This window comes from Ichthyophthirius multifiliis (genome assembly GCF_000220395.1).
Source record: "Ichthyophthirius multifiliis unplaced genomic scaffold scaff_1120509251209, whole genome shotgun sequence".
In the NCBI taxonomy this organism is placed as follows: domain Eukaryota; phylum Ciliophora; class Oligohymenophorea; order Hymenostomatida; genus Ichthyophthirius; species Ichthyophthirius multifiliis.
Genome location: NW_004086098.1, coordinates 22303 through 43457, shown reverse-complemented (window position 1 = coordinate 43457; position 21155 = coordinate 22303). Strand labels below are relative to the sequence as shown.

General features: G+C 15.3%; 3 protein-coding genes across 3 annotated transcripts, besides 36 other annotated features; all 3 read left to right on the top strand. All coding sequences in view use genetic code 6, as the record gives it.

Moving 5' to 3' along the window:
* Positions 1-452: 452 nt before the first annotated feature.
* Positions 453-496: a microsatellite.
* Positions 454-500: a microsatellite.
* A 313-nt stretch (positions 501-813) lies between these two features.
* Positions 814-891: a microsatellite.
* Positions 814-907: a microsatellite.
* Positions 815-877: a microsatellite.
* Positions 903-956: a microsatellite.
* Positions 922-950: a microsatellite.
* Positions 957-1193: 237 nt separating the features above from the next.
* Positions 1194-1258: a microsatellite.
* Positions 1259-1919: 661 nt separating this feature from the next.
* Positions 1920-1966: a microsatellite.
* A 5-nt stretch (positions 1967-1971) lies between these two features.
* Positions 1972-2028: a microsatellite.
* Positions 2029-2474: 446 nt separating this feature from the next.
* Positions 2475-2524: a microsatellite.
* Positions 2525-3983: 1459 nt separating this feature from the next.
* Positions 3984-4034: a microsatellite.
* A 397-nt stretch (positions 4035-4431) lies between these two features.
* Positions 4432-4521: a microsatellite.
* Positions 4489-4543: a microsatellite.
* Positions 4502-4562: a microsatellite.
* Positions 4563-7032: 2470 nt separating this feature from the next.
* Positions 7033-7065: a microsatellite.
* Positions 7066-7068: 3 nt separating this feature from the next.
* Positions 7069-7115: a microsatellite.
* Positions 7116-7593: 478 nt separating this feature from the next.
* Positions 7594-7631: a microsatellite.
* A 43-nt stretch (positions 7632-7674) lies between these two features.
* Positions 7675-7725: a microsatellite.
* Positions 7726-7852: 127 nt separating this feature from the next.
* Positions 7853-7927: a microsatellite.
* Positions 7877-7975: a microsatellite.
* Positions 7912-7950: a microsatellite.
* Positions 7976-8003: 28 nt separating the features above from the next.
* Positions 8004-8067: a microsatellite.
* A 459-nt stretch (positions 8068-8526) lies between these two features.
* Positions 8527-8573: a microsatellite.
* Positions 8536-8581: a microsatellite.
* A 49-nt stretch (positions 8582-8630) lies between these two features.
* Positions 8631-8727: a microsatellite.
* Positions 8645-8725: a microsatellite.
* Positions 8675-8727: a microsatellite.
* On the top strand, positions 8726-10395 carry IMG5_160080 (hypothetical protein; the record flags this gene model as incomplete). The annotated part of the gene is made up of 5 exons (XM_004030439.1): positions 8726-8783; positions 8831-8994; positions 9048-9599; positions 9644-9925; positions 10105-10395. The coding sequence occupies 5 exons, from the start codon at positions 8726-8728 to the stop codon at positions 10393-10395; spliced, it is 1347 nt and encodes a 448-aa protein (XP_004030487.1).
* Positions 8990-9046: a microsatellite.
* Positions 9001-9046: a microsatellite.
* Positions 10396-10431: 36 nt separating the features above from the next.
* Positions 10432-10482: a microsatellite.
* A 315-nt stretch (positions 10483-10797) lies between these two features.
* Positions 10798-10839: a microsatellite.
* An 865-nt stretch (positions 10840-11704) lies between these two features.
* Positions 11705-12865, top strand: IMG5_160070 (cation diffusion facilitator family transporter containing protein, putative; the record flags this gene model as incomplete). The annotated part of the gene is made up of 1 exon (XM_004030438.1): positions 11705-12865. Exon 1 carries the CDS (start codon positions 11708-11710, stop codon positions 12863-12865), a length of 1158 nt encoding a protein of 385 aa, XP_004030486.1. The 5' UTR covers positions 11705-11707.
* A 487-nt stretch (positions 12866-13352) lies between these two features.
* IMG5_160060 (morm repeat family protein) lies at positions 13353-14388 on the top strand (the record flags this gene model as incomplete). The annotated part of the gene is made up of 2 exons (XM_004030437.1): positions 13353-13752; positions 13865-14388. 2 exons carry the CDS (start codon positions 13353-13355, stop codon positions 14386-14388), a joined length of 924 nt encoding a protein of 307 aa, XP_004030485.1.
* Positions 14389-15732: 1344 nt separating this feature from the next.
* Positions 15733-15799: a microsatellite.
* A 3981-nt stretch (positions 15800-19780) lies between these two features.
* Positions 19781-19848: a microsatellite.
* Positions 19849-19898: 50 nt separating this feature from the next.
* Positions 19899-19964: a microsatellite.
* A 244-nt stretch (positions 19965-20208) lies between these two features.
* Positions 20209-20247: a microsatellite.
* Between the last annotated feature and the right edge of the window lie 908 nt (positions 20248-21155).

The following is a 21155-nucleotide window of genomic DNA, read 5'->3' as shown; positions in this document are numbered from 1 at the left end:
GAATTTAACATAGTGTAATACGATAAATAAATTTTAATTTTAAAAATTTCGTTTACTGAGTTATTTCAGAAAAAACTATATAATGATTTTGATGATTGTATTTTTATATTGATTTTTAAATTTGTAATTTTTTTAAAAAACTAAATTAACAAAATATAATAAAAATAAAAAAATGGATATAGGTTTGTTTTTTGTTTGATTGAGTTTTTTTTAAAAAATTATTGCAATAAGTAATTTTTAAAACTAATTTTCCAAAAACTATTTCTTCCTAAATAAGTTAACATGTAAAATATTCGTCAAAAAAATTTCATACCAAGATTAAATAACTTTTTCGAATTAAATAATATAAATTAGATATTATAAAAAGTGAGTAAAAAAAAAGGCTTGCGTGCGAAAATAAATATTATGAAAAATTCTATTAGTTATAATCAAATTAAAATATAATTTTAATTTAAATAAAAAATAAAAAATAAATAAAAAAAAAAGTAAAAAAAAAAAATTCAAATTTTATAATTAAAAAAACTCTGGCTAAACCAAGATTCCGAAATTCGACTTAAAATTTTTCCCAAAAATTATATTAAAATTTTAGATTTTATGATAAATTTCCTTTTTATAAAAAATCAATAATGCCATTAGAACAACAGCTACTCTTCTCAAAAAGAAAAAAACATTAAATTAACTAATATAAACGAATTAAATAGGTTATCTGCTATTTCTTATTTCTGCAATAAGAATTCTTTAAATATAGAGAGTCATATAAAAAACTGCAATTCATACAGAGAATCATGTAAAATAAAAATAAAAAATTAATCTTTATATATATATATATATATATATATATATATATATATATATATATATATTATTATATATATATTGTATTAATATTATTTTAAAAATTATTATAATTTTTATCATTTATAATTTTTTTTTTTTAATTTTTTTTTTTTTTTAATATATATTTATAGATATATATAAAAAAATTATTTACAATATGGTCTTATTATTTTCTATATTTAAAAAAAAAAATTTTAAGTCTATTTTTTTAAATTATATAATATTTAATTATTTCTTATATCTTGTTTTTTAAAAAATAATTTTATGATTATCTCATTTTTATTTTTTTTTATATTTATATTTTATTTATAAAAAGATATAATAAATATTTTTTTTTTTTTTTTTATTTTAAATTTTATATTTTAATTTATTTATATTCTTATAAATATTATAATTTATGGAATTTTTATATATATTTTAAACATATTTCATTCATATTAGTTTTATTATGTTTTTTTTACTAAAGACTTTTATTAGCTTTAATTATTAAAAATTAAAATTTATTTTTTGTATCATAATTATTGTTAAAGTTTAAAATTATTTAGACAATATATATAAAATAAAGTAAAGATTATTTTATTTATACAAAAATAAATAACAAATTATTAATATAAATTAAAATCAATGTAATAATTATAATTTAGTTATTGATTTATCTTTAAAAAACTCAAAAAAATTAAAAATTAAAGGATTTTAATATGGTTGAATTAATATTATTAACTTATTTAATATTTTTTAATATTTAATTAAAATAAATCAAATTTATATATTACAAATAATCCAATATAAAATTCAGAGTAAATTGAATGAAAATTATTTTTATATCATTAATAATCTTTTCTATTTTTATTAAAATTAAATAATATCATTTATCATGTATAATATTTAGAGAGAATTTTAAAAAATAATAAATTAAATTAAATAAAATAATAAAAAAATAATCTTATAATAAAATAGTTAACTCTTAATAACATACTGTTTTATAAATTGTTTCAAAAACTTTTTATAGAAAATATAAAATATAATGAAATTAAAAACATATCAACTATTTATATAAGAAAATAAATTTAATATTTTAAAAATATAAAATATTATATATTTATAATAATATTTATAGATTTATTAAATAACTTAAATTTTTATAATATAAATTAATTTAATAATTATAAAAATTAATTTTAATTAAAAAATCAAATAATATAATTAACAAAAATACTAAATATTTTAAATAAATTATTTTAAGAATACTAAAATTAAAAAATTGTAATAAATTAAAAAATAATTATACTTAATATTTATAGTTATTTTATTTTTCATATTTAAAGAATTTTTTATTTTATTTAATTATATTTTAAATACTAATTTTTAAAATAAAATAAACATTTTTAAATATATATTTATAAAATAATTATAATTTCTTATTACAATTTAATGTTTTTATAAAAATATTAAATCAGCATTAATAATTTTTAATTAAAAATAAAATTTCAATAATATTTAAACTAAATTATGGCATTCAAAATAAAATAATGTAATTATTAGAAAGGTATTAGATATTTTATTATTAAGTTGAATTATTGAATTAGAAGCAGAAAAACTAATGTGTTATAAATATTATATTAAGAATATAATAATTTTAATACTAAGCTAAATTATTTTTCATAATACTAAGCTAAATTATTTTTCAGTTAATACAAAAACCTTATTAGAGATAATATGAGAAAATAAATAAAAAGAATATAAATTAATTAGATAAAAAGTTTTATTAAAAATATATAATTCATAATCTTAAGAAAAAATTTAAAAACAAATGCAATAAAATAAAATTTTTAAATTTTTTTTTAAAAATAGATATAAATAATTAAAAATTCTTGATCTTAACTTTATTATTCTTATTAATTCAATTATTATAATTAAGAATAAATGAAATAATTTATAAACTTAAATTTAAATTTGAAAGCTAATTTAAAATTTAAATTGGAAAGCCATTAAAAAATTTGAATTATTGCATTTGCTAATTAATATAAAAATTATAAATTAATTGAAATAAATTATTTTGAAAAAACAAATAAATATTATTTGTTCATATTTTTTTTAAAAAACTCAATCTTAAAAACAAAAAAAGATCATTATCTATTTATATTTACATTTAATTTTATTGAGTTTTTAATAAAAAATTATAGAAAAAATTAAAAAAAACTAAGCAAATAATAATTGAGATTTATTTCGTAATTTTATATAAATCATTAAATATAAATTATTAATTTAATTAAATAAAGTTAATAAAAAAAAATTACTTTTTTTCATACTTTTATTAATAATCATTAAAACATAAAGTTTTTACTATTGTTTATTGAAAGCTATTATTTGCCGCAAAATTTATAATTATTTTATGATATATTTCCTCCAAAAAACCAACATATTCTACAAAATAATAATTTTAATCTTATTCATTATTTTAAAGAGGTTATGTGCTTTGAAATGTAGGTTCATTAGTGATATTTGATTATATAGTTTTTAGAATACTATTCATATGTTTGTTTAGTATTGAGTCTTTTTCAATATTGGCTTTAATATTACCTTATATATTGTATTTGTATTAAAAATTTTATTTATTAACATCATTTTCATTTAATTCTTCAACTATAATTTAACTATCATTCTAGTATAAAAATAAAATATTTAAAAAATATAAATAAAAATACAATTTATTTATCATTTTAAATTAAATTTGGAAATTTACTCTACCTGAATTCCTTTTAATAGTCTTATAAATTTTATCCAACTTAAGTCAATGTATTAGATTCAAAATTATATTTTTTTAAACTATTTTATAAATTATAAGCTCTAAATTATTCTTATTGGTAATTTTGCTTTTCATTATTACTTAGTTCATTTACCATGTTATAAACCACTAAATTTTCATCTTAATTATTTTTTCCCTGAACATCAATTGAATTTTTTTGGATTTATTACGTATTTAATTAAATATTCTATTTATTACTGCTTATTAAAGGTTCATTGTTATTGTCTTTGAGTAAATATTATTGCAATTAAACTGTTTGTATTTTCTTTTAATTGATATCGTTAATATTTTTGCATTCTATTTCTTAATTTTGAATTTATTCGGAATTTTTTTAATTAATTTATATTTGATTTTGTATAAGATTTTATTTATTTTGATTAGATTATATTTACTATTAATGAATTACTTCAATATTTTCTTATTTTTATTAAATATTTTAAAATATCCTTTATTATTCAGTTTAAGGGTATTTTATTGTTTATTGTTTATATTTTTCTGCTTATGGCTTTGAAGAACAACAACCCATATTTCTATGTTTTCAATTATAAATAATATGATTGAAATATTTGAATAAAATTATAAATAAAAATCAAAACTATTTTTGATTTGTTTTTTATTTTCTTTATAAATATATATTTTAATATTTTTAATAATAAATAAATAAAATATTTAATATTATTTATAAGTGTGATATATATTATATATACGAAATATATTATATAACTACAATTCTTAATTATGAATTTTTTTATTAATAGGTTTATAAATTATTAATTAATTTGTTTTACTAAATAATATAAAAACTAAAAAATTAGAAAATATTTATTAAAAAAAAATTAAGAATAATATAAAATTAAAAAATTATAAATAATAAAAATAATTATATATAAATTAAAATAAAAAAAATATATATATATAATAATGTAATTTAATAATTAAATAATATTATAAATAATTTACTTATATAATATATTTTTATTTAAATTATTAAAATTTTTTATTATTAAATAAAAATATTAACACTATTTATTTAATAATATTTAAATTAAATATATATATCAAGAAATTTATATTAAGAAATAAATATAATAAAATCAATTAATTATATAAACTATATATAAATGCTGAAGAAATTTATAGTAAATATTTTATATTTTAATTTTAAGTTTAAATAAAATAAAATAAAATTATTTACAATATTTTAATTTAATTTTTTTTTACAAAATAATTAATTAATAGAAATAAAATCGCAATAATTAAATAGTATTTAACTAGTTATAGTGAATTTTATATGTTCATTTTGACCGCCTGAAATAAGTTTTTTTTTAAAAAAAAAGAAAAACTACATTACAAAAACAGTAGGTATCACCTTTTTTCCTCCTTTAATTTACCATTATCGTCTATTTAGCCCTAAATTCCCACAAACTAGTTGTCGTTAAAATATATTTAGACCTTAATCAGGATGCGTCCAAAGATTTTTAGCGTAGCAGCATTCTTCCATGTGCTAGACCTAAGATGGATGAGTCTTGAATTTTGATCAATTCTAGTGTCCTTTGAATTAAGGGGAAGAAACTATCAAAACTTCCTCAACACTACCATGATCACAAATTTATTAATTTGATACACAAAGTTATGAATGGTCCATTTGGATTAACTTAGCTTTGACCTGGGGTTCTCACCTTAATACTAAGGGCTTAACTTATTTATTTTAATTACAATAAGAATCGACCTTTATATTTAGAAATTAATTAAACTTAATTTTTAATATTTTTATCGCTTTATTTATACTAATAAATATTAATTCCATACATAAAATTCTCAAAATATTCATATTTATAATGAATATCACAAGTTTATAATTTTATTTTTTATTATTCTAACATGTGTATAAAAATATTTTTATTGATAGTAAAATAATTATAAAATGATTGAAGCCTTTACAATTTTCTTTTTAGAAATCAGACTTTTTTTATTTTCAAAGTTATGGTATAATTAAATATGAGTTTTAATTAAATAATATATAAATAATTTTGAAAATTAAGTATAATAATTTGTTAAATATTTAAATATATACCATTTGTTTAAGGATATATATATAATAAAATTTAGATTTTTAATTTTTATTAGGTATTTACTGAGTTATTATTTTTTGAATTTTAAACATAATCAATTTATAGTTTAAACTTTAGGCAAAATCAAAATTTTGAATTTTAACTTTTTAAAGAATCCCAATTCCAAATTTTTTAATTATTCTGAAACAAAAGCGAAACTGAAATATTTGGCAAAGAAATTTTTTAAAGTTACAATGAAACCGAAGCTAAATCTTAAAAAATATTAATTCATATAATTAAATAATAATATTTTTAAAAAGGCTTTTAAATAGATATATTCCTAGCTAATATTGCCTTTTTATTTTTATGTAATATTATTTAAAACTCAATCGATATTAAAAAAAAAATTTTCAATTTTTGCTGACCTTTTTTTATTTACTAATTAAGTATTTAAAATAAACTACAGAAAAAATATAAATAAATATTATATATACATGTGATAGAATTTAGAACCGAATAAAAAAGTGTTAATTAAGGCCTGATTATTACTTTCCAATTCGGTCAATTTAGTGTTTTACTTTACAACAACTTTAAAAAATATTTAAGAGTTATTTAAAATAGTTTCGATACTTTAAGAATATTGATAATTTTCGAGCAATAAATATCAAAATTATTTTTTTAAACTATTATAGTATTGATTTTTTTTATAAAAGTCTTATTATTTATTGTTTTATTATAATTAAAATACATATTTTATAATATTTATTAAATAATAATTAACAAATAAATTAAAAATATGTGATTATTAATTTTTTTGTATGTAATTGTTTTATATTTTATATTTATTTGATTTTACAAATATTCTTTTTTATATATTGAGACTATATATAAAATAAAATAATTTTTTAAAAAAGTAAAATTATTATTATTTTTATCTTTAACCTATTTATTTTATTCATAATATTTTTAAAAAATTCATTTATTCGACAAAAAAAGGTAATTATTATTTTTTCTCACCCTTTTTTTTAAAAAAAATGTTTTTAAAAAATATTACAGAAAAAAGTTTTAAAAAATAATATACTATAAATTTATTTATGGGGCTATATAGTTTATTATTACCAAACTACATAAAGAATTTAAAAATATAATATGCGAGAGAAAAATAATTAAAAATATAGAAATGAATTTTAATTGATTAAAATAAAAATTATTGTCATAGATAAAAAAGATTTTTTTAAAATTTACTATTGCTCCAGATATTTATTTGTTTCTTTTTTGTAATATAAACTACTAAAAATAGTTTAATTATAGGTACAAAAAAAATTATTTATTATTTTATGAAAAAAATATATTAAAAAAAATAATTGAAAATTTATAAATATAATTTTATAATAAAAATAAGATAAACTTTATAAAAAAATTAGAAAAAATAATATAATTGTGCATATCTAAAATTTTTGATTTATAGTTTATATAAGAATAAAAAAATATAATGGAATAATTTAAATAAATAATACTTATTTTACATTTAAAATGATATTGAAAAAATAGAATATAAAAAATATAATAAAAAGCAATATAAATCCAGAATCCTAAAAGAAAATTAATCTTGCAAAATATTAATAGAATATAAATATTTTTAAATTTTAAAAATATATAAACTCTTTCTTAATTATAATTACATAAAAAAAAATTATTTTAAAAATAGTGTGGGTTATAATTTCAAGTATGTGTTGCTTTATTAATTGAAATATAATTATTATTAATTAAATTTTAAAATAAAAAAAAAAAAAAACTATTCTTTGAATAAGAAAAACTAGTAGGACTAAAAAAACATTAATACATCTATATTGATAAATATAAATTATATAATTTTTTTTTTAAGTAAGGTTAGGTATTAAAATTAAAAAGACAAAAAATTATAAAAAAAAAAATTAGTTAGTTTAACTTTAAAATTGAATATTATAATAAAAATTAATGAATTAAATAAACAAAAGTAAATAAAAAAAATTAAAAATAAAAATATAAATATGATATTAAATTATACTTTTTACTCTAACAGATACAAAAAATTTAAAAAAATAATAATGAGTTATACTATAAATAAAAATTATTAAGCATATTACAAAAAAAAGTCTAAATCCTCAAATTAAGACATTATAATATTATATCATAAAAGCAAATATATATATATATATATATGAAAAAAAATAATAAATATATATATATATAATATATATATAAATATCTTATATAATTATTTATATACATATATTTATATTAAATTTAATTTTTAAAATTTATCTATTTTATATGTTTTTTTTTATTTATTTTATTTTACATTATAATAATTTTTTTTTTTTTTTTTTTTTATATTTTAATTACATATTTAATTTTTATTTTTATAATTTTTTTCAAATTAATTCTTATATTTTATTCTTATTAGTACAAATTTATATTTATTTTTAATATTTTGAATTGTTTTTTTTCAATTTCTTACAATTATAATTTTTTTTATTTCAAATTTTTTTTTATTTATTTTAAATAGTTTTAATTTAATTATTTTTCGCAAACAAATTTTTTGTATTTCTGCTTATAAATCACATAAGAAATTACTTATATCTATATATATTAAATTATAATTTAAATTGTGTAATTTAATAAAACTTTATAATTTATAAAATTTCTTTTTTTCTTTTTCTTTTCTTTTACTTTATTTTAGAAAAGTAATTAATAATTTTTAAAAAAAAAATGAAATAAAATATAAAATTTATATAAACATATGTATAATTTAAGCCTATTATTTTTATTTTTTTAAACTATTTCTGTTTATAAAGATTTATTTTTATTTTTTAAAAAATAATTTTTACTTTTAAAGAATAAATTTGAATTAAATTAATTTCTAGAAAGTAAATCTTATTATAAATTTATTCTTTATAATTAAAATGAAAAAAAATATAAATTAAACAACTAAATAAATAAAAATACAAAAAATAAATTTAAAAAACTAAATAAAATAAATATCAAAAAAATGTTTGGAGGCGGTTTTGGTGGATTTAAATTCGGATTTGATATGGGTTAAGAATCAGGTTTGTTTTTTAAAAAAATACAAATCAAAAAATCAAAAAATATATAGAAGAAAGCAATCAATAAGAATAAAAAAATGTTGATACTTAAGAACTTTATAATATTTTATCAGTTGATAAAAAAGCAGACATAAACGAAATAAAAAAGGCCTTTAAAAAAGCTTGTATTAAAGGTGATTATAGACATCCAGATAAAGGAGGTGATCCAGATAAAGTAAAAAATATAAAAATATATATAATAAGAAAAAATAAATAAATAATAAAAAGTTCAAAAAATTAAACGAAGCTTATGAAATATTATCAAACCCAGAAAAAAGAGATATTTATGATAAATATGGTTTAGAAGGATTGAAAGAAGGAGGTAGTGCTTCAGGAGGAAATCCATTTGATCTTTTTAGTAATTTGTTTGGAGGAGGAGGTAGAAATTAAGGAGTTCGTAAAGCCAAACCAAAATAACATACGATCGAATTAACTCTAGAAGAAGTTTATAAAGGTAAATATGTAAAAACAAGTTTTAAAAGACTAAGGACCTGTGAAAAATGCTAGGGTAAAGGCGGTTAAAATGCAAAAGTTTGTGGAACTTGCAAAGGTTAGAAATATGTAATAAAAATGGTTCGTTTAGGTTCAAATGCATATTCTTAAACTTAATAAATTTGTGAAGAATGTGAAGGAAAAGGCGATATTATGAAAGATTCAGATAGATGTAAAACATGTAATGGTAAAAAAATCATTGAAAATGTTAAAGAACTTGAAGTTCCTATTGAACCTGGTGTACCTCATGATTATAATTATAAATTTACCGGAGAAGCTGATGAAGGAGTATATTTTTTTTTTTAATAAATAAAATAAAATATCATAAAAAGCCTGGAATTCTTGCTGGTGATTTATATATAAAAATACTGATAAAAAAACATAAAATATTTGAAAGAGTTGGTGCTGATTTGTATTATAATAAGAAAATTACTTTATTAGAAGCTCTTGCAGGTGTTTATTATGAATTAGAGCATTTAGATGGCTCTACTTTAAAAATTGCTTCAGCTCCAGGATAATATATTTAAAATAATAGCATTAAAACTGTTAAAGGAAAAGGTATGCCTTTCTTTAAAGATGCTTTTACTTTTGGAAATTTATATATAAAATTTTAGGTTTTTTTATCTATTAATTGTTCTGATGCTTTTTTTTTTAAAAAAAAATTCAATCAATAAAAAAATGCTGTGAACCATTTATTCTAGCATTTTTGTCTGTTAATTGAGTTTTTTTAAAAAATTAAAAAAAACATTAGAACATTTAATATTAATTCAATTTATTTATATCTTTATTTTAGGTTGAATTTCCAAAATTTAAAGAACTCAAACCTGATTTTTTTAATTAAATTAAAAACATCTTAATTGTTAATAAGAAATAAGAAAATTTAGATAAAAACAAAAAACATTTATTCCTATAAAACTATAATGAAGCAGACCTTAATTCAAATCCTAAAGGAGGAAGTAAAAATATATATTATTTATTTAATATTAATATTAATATATTAATTTTTTTAGAAAAAAAATAATAAGAAGAAAATGGATATGAAAGAAAAGGAGAAGGAACATAAGTTTAATGCAATTAATAATGAGAAAATTTTTATTTTTTTACACATATAAAAAGAAACAAATTTAATTTTATTAATATTTTATTGTTTAAAATTTATATTTTTAAAATTATTTGTGTAATTCATAAATATTGAAAAATTAATTATTAAAATAAATAAAACTTTAAATTTTATAAATAAATAAAATTTCAAAAAAGTTAATGTCTAGTATAACCAACTTAAATATTACAAATAGGGCATTAATGATAAATATCTTTACATTGATTAAAAAATAATGGAAGACAGCAACAACAAGCAAAAATACAAATTAGCGAATAAAATAATGTCCATTTATTTGCATCTGTTTAGATTTTTGATAGAGAAATATTTTTACAATTCTAACATAACATTAATGTCGATTTCTTTTTTCCACATAAATTTGATAGGATTTAATTTTAGTTAAACTATATTTAATTTTAGTTAAACTATTATAAAAATACTTATGTTTAATCACATTATATTACTGTTTTTATTTCTTGTTTTGTTTCAAAAGACTAGTATTCTTAATTCATCTTTTTATGTTTTTTATTTTCTTTTAATTTTTAAATTATATTAGTTAATTTATTTTATTTTATTTTTTTGCTATTTTTGAAAACCATAAATATTTTTCATTTTAAAATATTAAATAACTTTATAAACTATACTAAATAGTTTATATTAATTTTTTTATTTTATAAAAAAGAGTTCGTAAAAGATTTAATAAGTTTATATATAGAATTTAATTTATTTTTAATATAATACATATACTTGTTATTTAACTTTTTTGTAAAATAATGTAATAATATAAATAATATTTTTAAAGAAAATTAATAATAAAAAATTACAAAGCAATAATGCATTTAAAGCCATAAAATCTATCTATTTCTACGTTTATAATAACAAAAGCGAACAAAATTATTCAAAGCTATAATTTTTACATTATTTTCATAAAGTCTGAAATAGAAGAATGAAAGTACTTTTAATAATATAATTTCACATCTATCAATAACTAAATTCTCATTACATGATTGTAATAAGAGTAAGAATTGATTTTTTTTTTATTAATGAAGGAAATAAGATAATAAATATTATTAAAATATATGATTAATTCTTTATTAATATTAATTTTATATTTTTATATTTAAAAATATTTGTAATTTATTTAATAATTTTAGTATAAATTTTTTATTATTTATTCAAATATAATTTTAAATAAAAATATAATGAAAGAAAAAAAATTATTTAAAAAATATAAAATTATTAATTTATATAAATTATTAAAAAAAAAAAGAAATTATAAATAAAATTAAATATAAAAATGAACATAAAAATTAAAAATAATGAAGAATATGAAAATAAACAAAAAAAAATACATCACTCATCAATCATCCGAAAATTCATAAAATACATGAAACTTAGTTAGTAATCCGAAGAGTCATAAAGACTTTCTTATTTTATAATTTAGTATTTAATTTTAATAACATTTTCTATAATAGTAGGCATAACTTACAAAGATATAACACTATCTATATGTGGTATATACACATTGATGCATATTTTTTCATATTCTTTTTCTTTATATGCATTAATAAAGGCAAAACATAATTAAAATACTCATTATACATATGGCTATACCCGTTATGAGACAATATCAGCATTTAGTACATGCATTTTTTTGATAATATAATCATTTTTTAATATAATGAGTAGCTTTCATTTACATAGTGAAGAATAAGAAGATCATAAAGGGTATGAAGACGAGGAAAACTAATCGAAAAAAATATTTTTATATGCTAAAATAGGAATTAATATAATTGGAATTATTTGTTTTTGGGATTATAAATATTTTTCCCTGAATAAAAATTTAGACGACATATGTATAGAAACTAATAAATATGCATACTAAGGTTTAAAAGAGAAATAATTTTAAATTTTTTCGTTGTAATTTAAGAATTTTTAAAAATATTTTAATAATAATTAAGAAGAAAGTTAATTAAAAATGCTAGAAAAAAGTGAATTCTTGGACAAATTATAATTTATGAGTTCATTTGAAAATTTACATAGCGTTTTTTTGCATTTCTATATTGATTTTTTATTCGATTGTTAATAAATTTTATCAATTATGATTCGAAACTTTTATTTTAGAAATTCGATACCATTTTTAGTTATGCTTTTTGTAATTATTTTTACATATGAGTTCACTTATTCTCTACTGAGAGTTCTTCTTTAGGCTTCTCCAATTCAAGATGAAAAAGGAGTTAAAAATCTTAGTAAATAAATCTCATCTTTAAGTGGAGTTTCTTATATTGCTAATTAAAGAATTTGGGGAATGACAGCAGGCTATTTGGTATATTATGTGAATGTTATCGCTAAAAAAAACTGCGATTTTAATTGTTTGCATGATTAAATTCAATGCATTTTAAAAAAAAAATTCTATTCGTATTGCATATAAATTGACTTGAGTGAAAATGAATGATTTTTTAATTAATTTTTATATTTTGGAATAATAATAAAATTAAGTATATATTTTGTTTTTATATTTATTTTAAAAATAATTATTGATGTTTTATCCATTAGTAATAATTTATATTTTAAAATCTCTTAAATTTCTTTTTTTAAAAAAATCAAATAAATGAAATTAATTTTAATTTTAATATAAATTCATTTAAAATATAAAAATAAATAATTTAATATAAAAAGAAATACTTCAATTAATATTTAATAAGACTAAATTTAATAATTTATTAATTTATTATTTTCATTTAAGAAACATGCTTTAGTTTTATCTTTTTTTAAATATAATTTTGTTTAATATTTACATAAATAAAGCTTTTAGAAAAACAAACAAAATATTTTTTTAATTCCAAATTTTTAAAAATAAAATTTATAGTTTTAATAATATTTTTTAAATTTAATTCAAATATTAATAAGCGAAAAAAAATATAAATTTAAGAATAACAAAAATGAGATAATCAAGATTTCAAGATAAACCTGAAAAAAAGAAATAAATTTAAAGTTTCAAAAGACTAAATTTAAGCAAGCAATAGACATTAGAAATTAAATAAATTGAATTCCAAAACGGGATATATTAAGGGCTTTCGAATCAGAATAATGAAAGACAAGGAATAGGAATTTATATATGGGATGGAGGAGAAATATATTTTGGAGAATGGAAACATGATAAAATAGATGGTTAAGGAATTTTATTCTTTCCTTAAGGAGGATTTATTCATGGTTTTTTTTTCAAAAATAAACTTAATGGGCCTGTTTTTTTAAAATATGCAAATGGTGATATATATGAAGGAATTTGGCACCACGGAAAAATAGAAGGACAATGTTATAAATACTTTACAGATGAAAATTGTTGGGTATTGTCTGAATATAAGTAGGGAAAATTTATTTATGTTTTATAAAAGGGTTTAGGATTACCTGAATCATGTAAAAAATAAAATATATTTATTATAAATAAAAAAAGAAATATTTTAATATTTAAATTCTCCAAACGAAATATTATAAAAATATACAATAAATATTTAATAACTTAAATTTAATGATGGAGGATAATATATCGGATTTATTAAAAACGGAGTTCCGAATGGTATAGGAATTATGAAATATGCAGATGGCAAATATGATTGTGGTTTTTATAAAAATGGAAGTTTAAATGGATTAGGCAGAATAAACCTACATAATGGAAATATTTATGATGGATATGTTAAAGATGGGTTTTTTCAGGGTTTAGGCTTGTTTTTTTAGAAAGAAACTGGTTCATGGATTTATGGAAATTTCGAAAAAAACTAATGTAGTAACATAATTAAGAAAGGATAAGGAGAATTTCCTTTATAAATAATAGGTAATTTTATTTTTTTATTATAACAATTTAAATTATAAAAGAAAAACTAAGATACGAACATCATAAGAAAAACAAAATCTTTTTTGATTAAGAAACTTCTTTAAAACTTTATTAAGTCCCAGTTTATTCACAAATAAATTTTATGAAAAACCTTAATAATAGCTTTTAAATAAAAAATTCTGTTATAATATAAAAAACGAAAGACAATGATAAAATCAGTAATTATGAATAATTAAATTAAGTATTTTTTGAAAAAATAAAACCAAATACAAAATCCGTAAAAAAAATAATAAGTGATAACATAGATAGAGATAGTTTTAATTCAAATTAAAGTGAAAGCAATATTTCAGAAAAGAAAAGACTACTACTTCTATTTGATAATAAGGAGCCTTAAAATTATAAACAAAAGGCTTTTAAAACTTTCAAATTAGAACTTAAAGATTAAGAAGAAAATCAATAATATCTATAAAATAATGATTTTTCTAAAAATCATATTCAAGAATAAGATGAACTTGAAGAAAAAAAATTAGAATATGGTTCAGAAAAATAAGAAAAGACTTCAATTTTTGAACTTGAAATTTTACAAAGTGAACTTATAAAAAATGAACAAAAAATAAAATAAGAGAATAAAAAGATTCTTCCTAATTTTTAATAAAGCCCAATAATAAATAATATAATATATAAATAAGAAATTGAGAAAAAAATAGAAAAGGAGGAAGATTTTGAAATGGTAAATTCAGAAATAGTACTAAAATCAATTAAAGAAATAAAAAAATAAATGTAAAATTAAATAATAGAATTGGACAAATCTTAAAATTAAATGAAAATTTCACAAAACCAATCTTTTATTGTAAATAAAAAAATAAATGAAGAAGAAAGTATTTTATAAAAAATTAAACTAGAATAATTATTATTAGAAAAAATTCAATAATAAAATTTAAAACTAAGTTTGGAAGAAAAGGAAAAATAAGAATAAATATAAATTTAACTGCTTAAAATATAATAATTAGAGAAAACTATTTAAGAATAAGAAAACTTAAAGTAAATTAAAGAAGCTGAAATAGAAAAAATAGAAAATCAAAAAATTTTTTCTATGTAGGAATATATTAAAGAAAATAAAGTTTAGAAATTTAAAACATTAAACTGTAAATATAAAAGATTAATTAGAAAAAGAAACTAAATTATTAGAATAAAAAAAAAATTAAAATAATTATAAATTACAAAACTAATAATATTTTGATTAAAATTATTATGATTTTGAAAAGAGTTAAAATGATATTAATTAGGAAAAAGAAGATTTTTTAGGTAAATAATGTTTTATAGAAAAAAATGAAAATTAAATCATTAATAATAACAGTTAATTAGAAATTTAATAAAAAATAAAAAAATAAAAATTTAATGGAAAAAACGAAATATAAAATTACTAAAATTTAAATGATAATAACAATTATAATTTAAATACTAATATAAATAGTAATGATGATAATTATTAATAATAATAATAATAATAATAATAATAATAATAATAATAATAATAATAATAATAATATTAATAATTAGATATAAAAAGAACTAAATTAATTATAATAAATATAATCTGAAAATAAATAATTTAATTATCATTTACCTTTTGAAAATTAACTAAATAACATATATAGCACTAAATTATATGATTGTTAAAATTAATTTTTAAGTAAAATTTTTTATATTTTATTTTCAAAATAAAATTATTAATTAAAATTTTAATTTTAATAATATAAAAGATATAGAATATTTTCAAAATAATAGTAATTCTTTAAATGAACATAAAATTTTCACTTTTGAAAGCAAATAAAATTAAACTTTAGATATTTTGAATAAATAGATTGATTTACAAAATACTAACACTATTTTGCATAATAAAGATAATTATCATATTAATTAAAGTAATAATTTCATAAATAATCAAGAAAATTTACTAAACAATTAATAATAAGATAATATTTATGAAAATTTAAAATAATGTAAAGTCGTAGAAAATAATATAGATAATTTTTAAGATTTATCTAAATAAAAAAGTTTTACTTCTAATTTAAAAAAATCTAATATTTAAAATATAGAAAGCAAGACTGAATAAATAAATAAATTTAATTCATTAAGAAATTCATAAACAACTCCAAAAATAAGTAATAAAAAGTGTATAAATAATACAATAGAAAAATATAATTATTTTTCAGAAACTAAAACATAAGAAAATAATTTGTAAAATATGATTAATATAAATTATCCTGACAATAAAGAGCAAGAAAATAATAATATTTAATAATTTAAAATAAATAATAATATGATTAATTAAAATAGCAAAGAAATCATTCTTCCTTAAACTACTTATGAAAATAATGAAAAAAATTATATGTTAAATTAAAACTTATAAACTTTAACTTTTAAAAATTATATTTTTAATGATTTAGATAATAACCAATAACTGAGGGATTAACTTTTAATGAAAACTTTAAATAAATATATTTCTTAAGAATTTAATTTGCACTAAAATGATACAAATCAAAATGATTACTATAATATTAATGGCGAATCTAAATTTGTTAATAATTATAAAATTGAATAAATTAGTTCGAAACATGAAAATGAATCTCAAAATAAATAGGAAGGATTATTTGAATAAATTGAAATTATAAAAAAATAAAAAAATATTAGTTAATAAGAAAATATTAATGATTAGTAATAAAATTATTTAAATTAATATTAAAGCCAAGATAAAAATAATTAGCATTATATTTTAAATAATCTTAATATAAATTAAGATTCTGAATATTAAAAACAATACCAGAATTAATTTAATACAGAACTTTATAAAAACAGCAATGATAACACTCAAAAAAAATAATTGGATAATTTTAATCCTAATTAAATTAATGAAAATGATAATAAATAGAAAAATTTAACTAAATTAAGTTCTGTATAAGAAAATACTTCATTTTAATAGAAATAAAATAGTAACACAAAAAAACAAAATATAGATAATTATTTTGATAAGTAGTTTGATTTATATAAAAATTGTAATTATTAGTAAATATATAAAAAATGTATTAATAATGATTAAATTTTAAATAATTTTAACATTTATCCAGAGGTTCAAAATAAATTATTCGAAAGCTGCAATGCTTATAATTAAAAAAAATAAAATAATGATTGTTTTGTTGCTTTTAATCATATTTTATAAGAATAGGTATAACCTGTTACTTTAAACGAAGAAAAATTATATTAGTTAGATGATAAAATAAATGAAAGAAATAATTTTAAAATTGCCTCTTCTGAATTTTCTTCAGAAAAAAAATTATAAAATTCAAATAATTAAAATATTTAAGAGAAATAATATTAATAAAACTTTGATTATTAAGGAATTAATAAAAAATCATTTTAAGATATATAATAAGGTAATAATGAATTAATTTCAGAATAAAAACAAATAATTGAACAATAAAGAGATATATATAATTATTACTAGGATTAAAATTTAAATACTGAAAAAAATGATTTTTATGACTTTTCAAATACATATAATAATAAATTTTCTTTAAAAGATGAAGATCACTTAAAAATATTCAGTTACGAATAATTAAATTAATTTATTCTTCCTAAAATTTAGGATTGTATTTCAGATAACAAATTTATTTAATAAAAAGAAGAATTAAAATATGATGTTCCATATATTTAATTTAATTAATAATCTAATGATAATTAAAATATTATTTCTAATAATTAAGTTTGTTTAAATAATAGCAATATTAATACTCCTTTGATAAATTTAGAATTAAAAATTTAAGATTAAAAAATAACTAATTAGAATAACGATTATAATTACTTAAAAACAGAAGAATTAATATAAAAGGAAAAAAATCTATAGTATTTATAAAATAATTAAAATTAATAAACGACAGAAAAAACAGACTGTATTTTATTAGATTAAGCTTATAAATTTTTAATTAAAAAAAAACCTTTTATCATTAAAAAAGATTTTTCCTTTAAAAATTCATTTGAAAGTTAGTAAATTTTGAAAAATGAATATAGTAATTAATAAAAAAAAGAATATGAGGATAATTAAGATGAATAAGAAAATGATAAAGCAATAGAAATTATGGAAAAACTTTTAAAAAAACATATTTAAAATATATAAAAAAATAAAAAAGTTATCACCAAGAAATACTTTTAATTATATGTATTAAAATAGTAATGAAAGCCCAACATAAAAATAAACGATTTAAAATAAAATATAAGAAAAATATAATTTATAAGAAGTTGATTCCTTATTAAAAGAAAGCGAATCATTAAAAAAAAACTTAGAATAACATAATCGAAATAAATCTTAAGAAACATTTTAAAGTCAAAATAATAATTAAATATCATAAAATAAAATTAATCTTAATTTTGATGTTAATAATCAAAATTCAAATAAATTAAATTCCTTAAGAAAAGCTTAAAGTTAAAGTCCTTTTAGAAAAAATAATAATTCCTTATTTTGTTCATCTGATAATCAAGCATAATTTATCAAAAAAACTAATGTAACAGTTGTAAGAAATCCTATGTAAGGAGCAGTTTCATTAGTTTAGTAAGTTGAAAATATTTATACTTTAAAAGAGGAAGAAGAAGAATTGGATAATTTTTAATATAAACCTATAAATTAAAGTTAATAAAATCTAAACGATTAAAATAATATTATAACTACTATTAATTCTTAAAATAGTGGATATAGAAAATAAGAATACGATTATTAAAGTAAATTAAAATAATTTTATTTTATTTTTTTTATTTTTAAAAAGAAGAAGTTTTGTCTTAAATATAAAATTAAAAAAGCGAACAAAAATAAAATAGTAAAATTAAATGTAAATCATAAAAAGAAGAATGTAAAGTTTTTTGATTTTTTTTTTTAAAAAAAAATTATTTATTTATTTATTTATTTTTTATAACTATTAATTTATATTAAAAAATATATTTTTTTTTCAATTTATATCTTCCCAATCATCATTAAGATTTTCATTTTAATTATTCTACTATTTTTTTTCTCCATCATCATCACTATCAGCATCACTATCAGAATTATTAAATAATTAACTAAATATATTACCTTTTTGTTATTTATTGTTATTAAACATTATTTTTTAGGCATTTCTTAATAACTTTTATTCTTTATTTTTCTTTATTTTCTTTGTTTGCGCAATATTTTTTTAAAATACTCTTTTTACTTTCATACTATCTTCATATTCTATTTCTGATTTTGCATTTTCTATAAAGAGATATGATAATGTTTCCTTTTTTGATTTTTAAAATTCATTTATTGAGTTCTAGAGTATATTCATTATTTAATTTTTTGATGTATTTTCTACTATTTTCTCAATTAAATATTTGTTTTCTGCATTTAAAAACTAAACTAGTTAATTAATAAATTTTTCTTTATTTTCATATAAAGATATGAGCTGATTTGCTTTAAAATTTATTCTATCTTCTTGATTTATTGATGTGTTAGAATTGTTTTTACATTTCTTTTTTTATTTTATTTATTTTCTTAATCTTTTTTATTTTATTTTTTCTTAAATTTTTTGTTTATATTTTATTATTTTATGTCTTTTAGGTTCTTCAATATTCATTTTATTATAATTTATTATATTTTTCTATCAATTTTATTTTATTTTAAATTTATATTTTTATTTAATTTATCCTTTTTTTTTCTTCTAAATTCATATAACTATATTAACAAAAAAGGCATTTAAAATAAATAAAACAAAATTATATAGATAAGATAATGTTATTTAAGAAATTATTATATTGTTTTGCATTTAATTAAAATAAAAATTTATTTTTTATATTTAATTTTTAACACTTCAACATAAATCGAATAATAATTTAAGAAATTGAATTGCCTAATAGAATTTATTTTAAAGCCTTCAAATTTTTTATATTTACACTCCATAAAATTAAAAATTTTTAAATTAAAAATTTTTAAATTAAAAGATAAATTAAAAAAAGAAAAATATTGTTATTAGTATATTATAAAATCAATATTATTTTACATAATATATGCTTTTAAATCGAATATTTCTAGTTTTCAAAAGTTTTAACAAGAAGGATAAATATGGTAAACTTATTATTAATATTATTGAAAAATATTGTTAAAATTAAATTGATATAAAAAATTTAAATTATAAAGAGTTATTTGCTGAATAAATTTCCCAAAAAAGTATATATAATTTTTTTTAGGATATATTATAATAATGCAGAATCAAATGAATTTTTTTTAAAAAAAATAATATTTCTATAAATTTTGAGTTATTGTTTAGTACCTTTGAAAACTAAATTATTTTTAATTTATATTTAATTAGTATTTACTGATTTTAAAGGTAATTTATTATACTTTTTGAAAAAAGATTTAAATTATTTTATTCTTCCTTAAAATTTAAAAAAGTATAATCCTTTCATAAGTTTATAAAAGATGCTTAGGGATAAAATATAAAGAATAGATAAACATTACTTAATTATAATTTAATATAGTTTTTGAAAATAAAAATTAGATTAATATATTTTATAATATACATAAAATTAATATAATCTTTATTTATTATATCAAATATTGCGTGCACTATATATATTCATTATAAATGAAAACAATTTAATTTATTTCATTAAAATTATATTCATTCTTAATTTTTAATTGAAATTATTATTTACATTATATGAACTATATTTTACTTATATTTTCAATTACATTAAAATTAATATATATTTTGTTCCTTTATTGAACATTATGTAAATTTCTGATTTCAAAAAACTAAAATCGACGGACAATATTTTTACCCTTGAAAAATAAATTAGAACGGATTATATTCATCCCATGCATTGTCCGAATCATATTGATCATCTG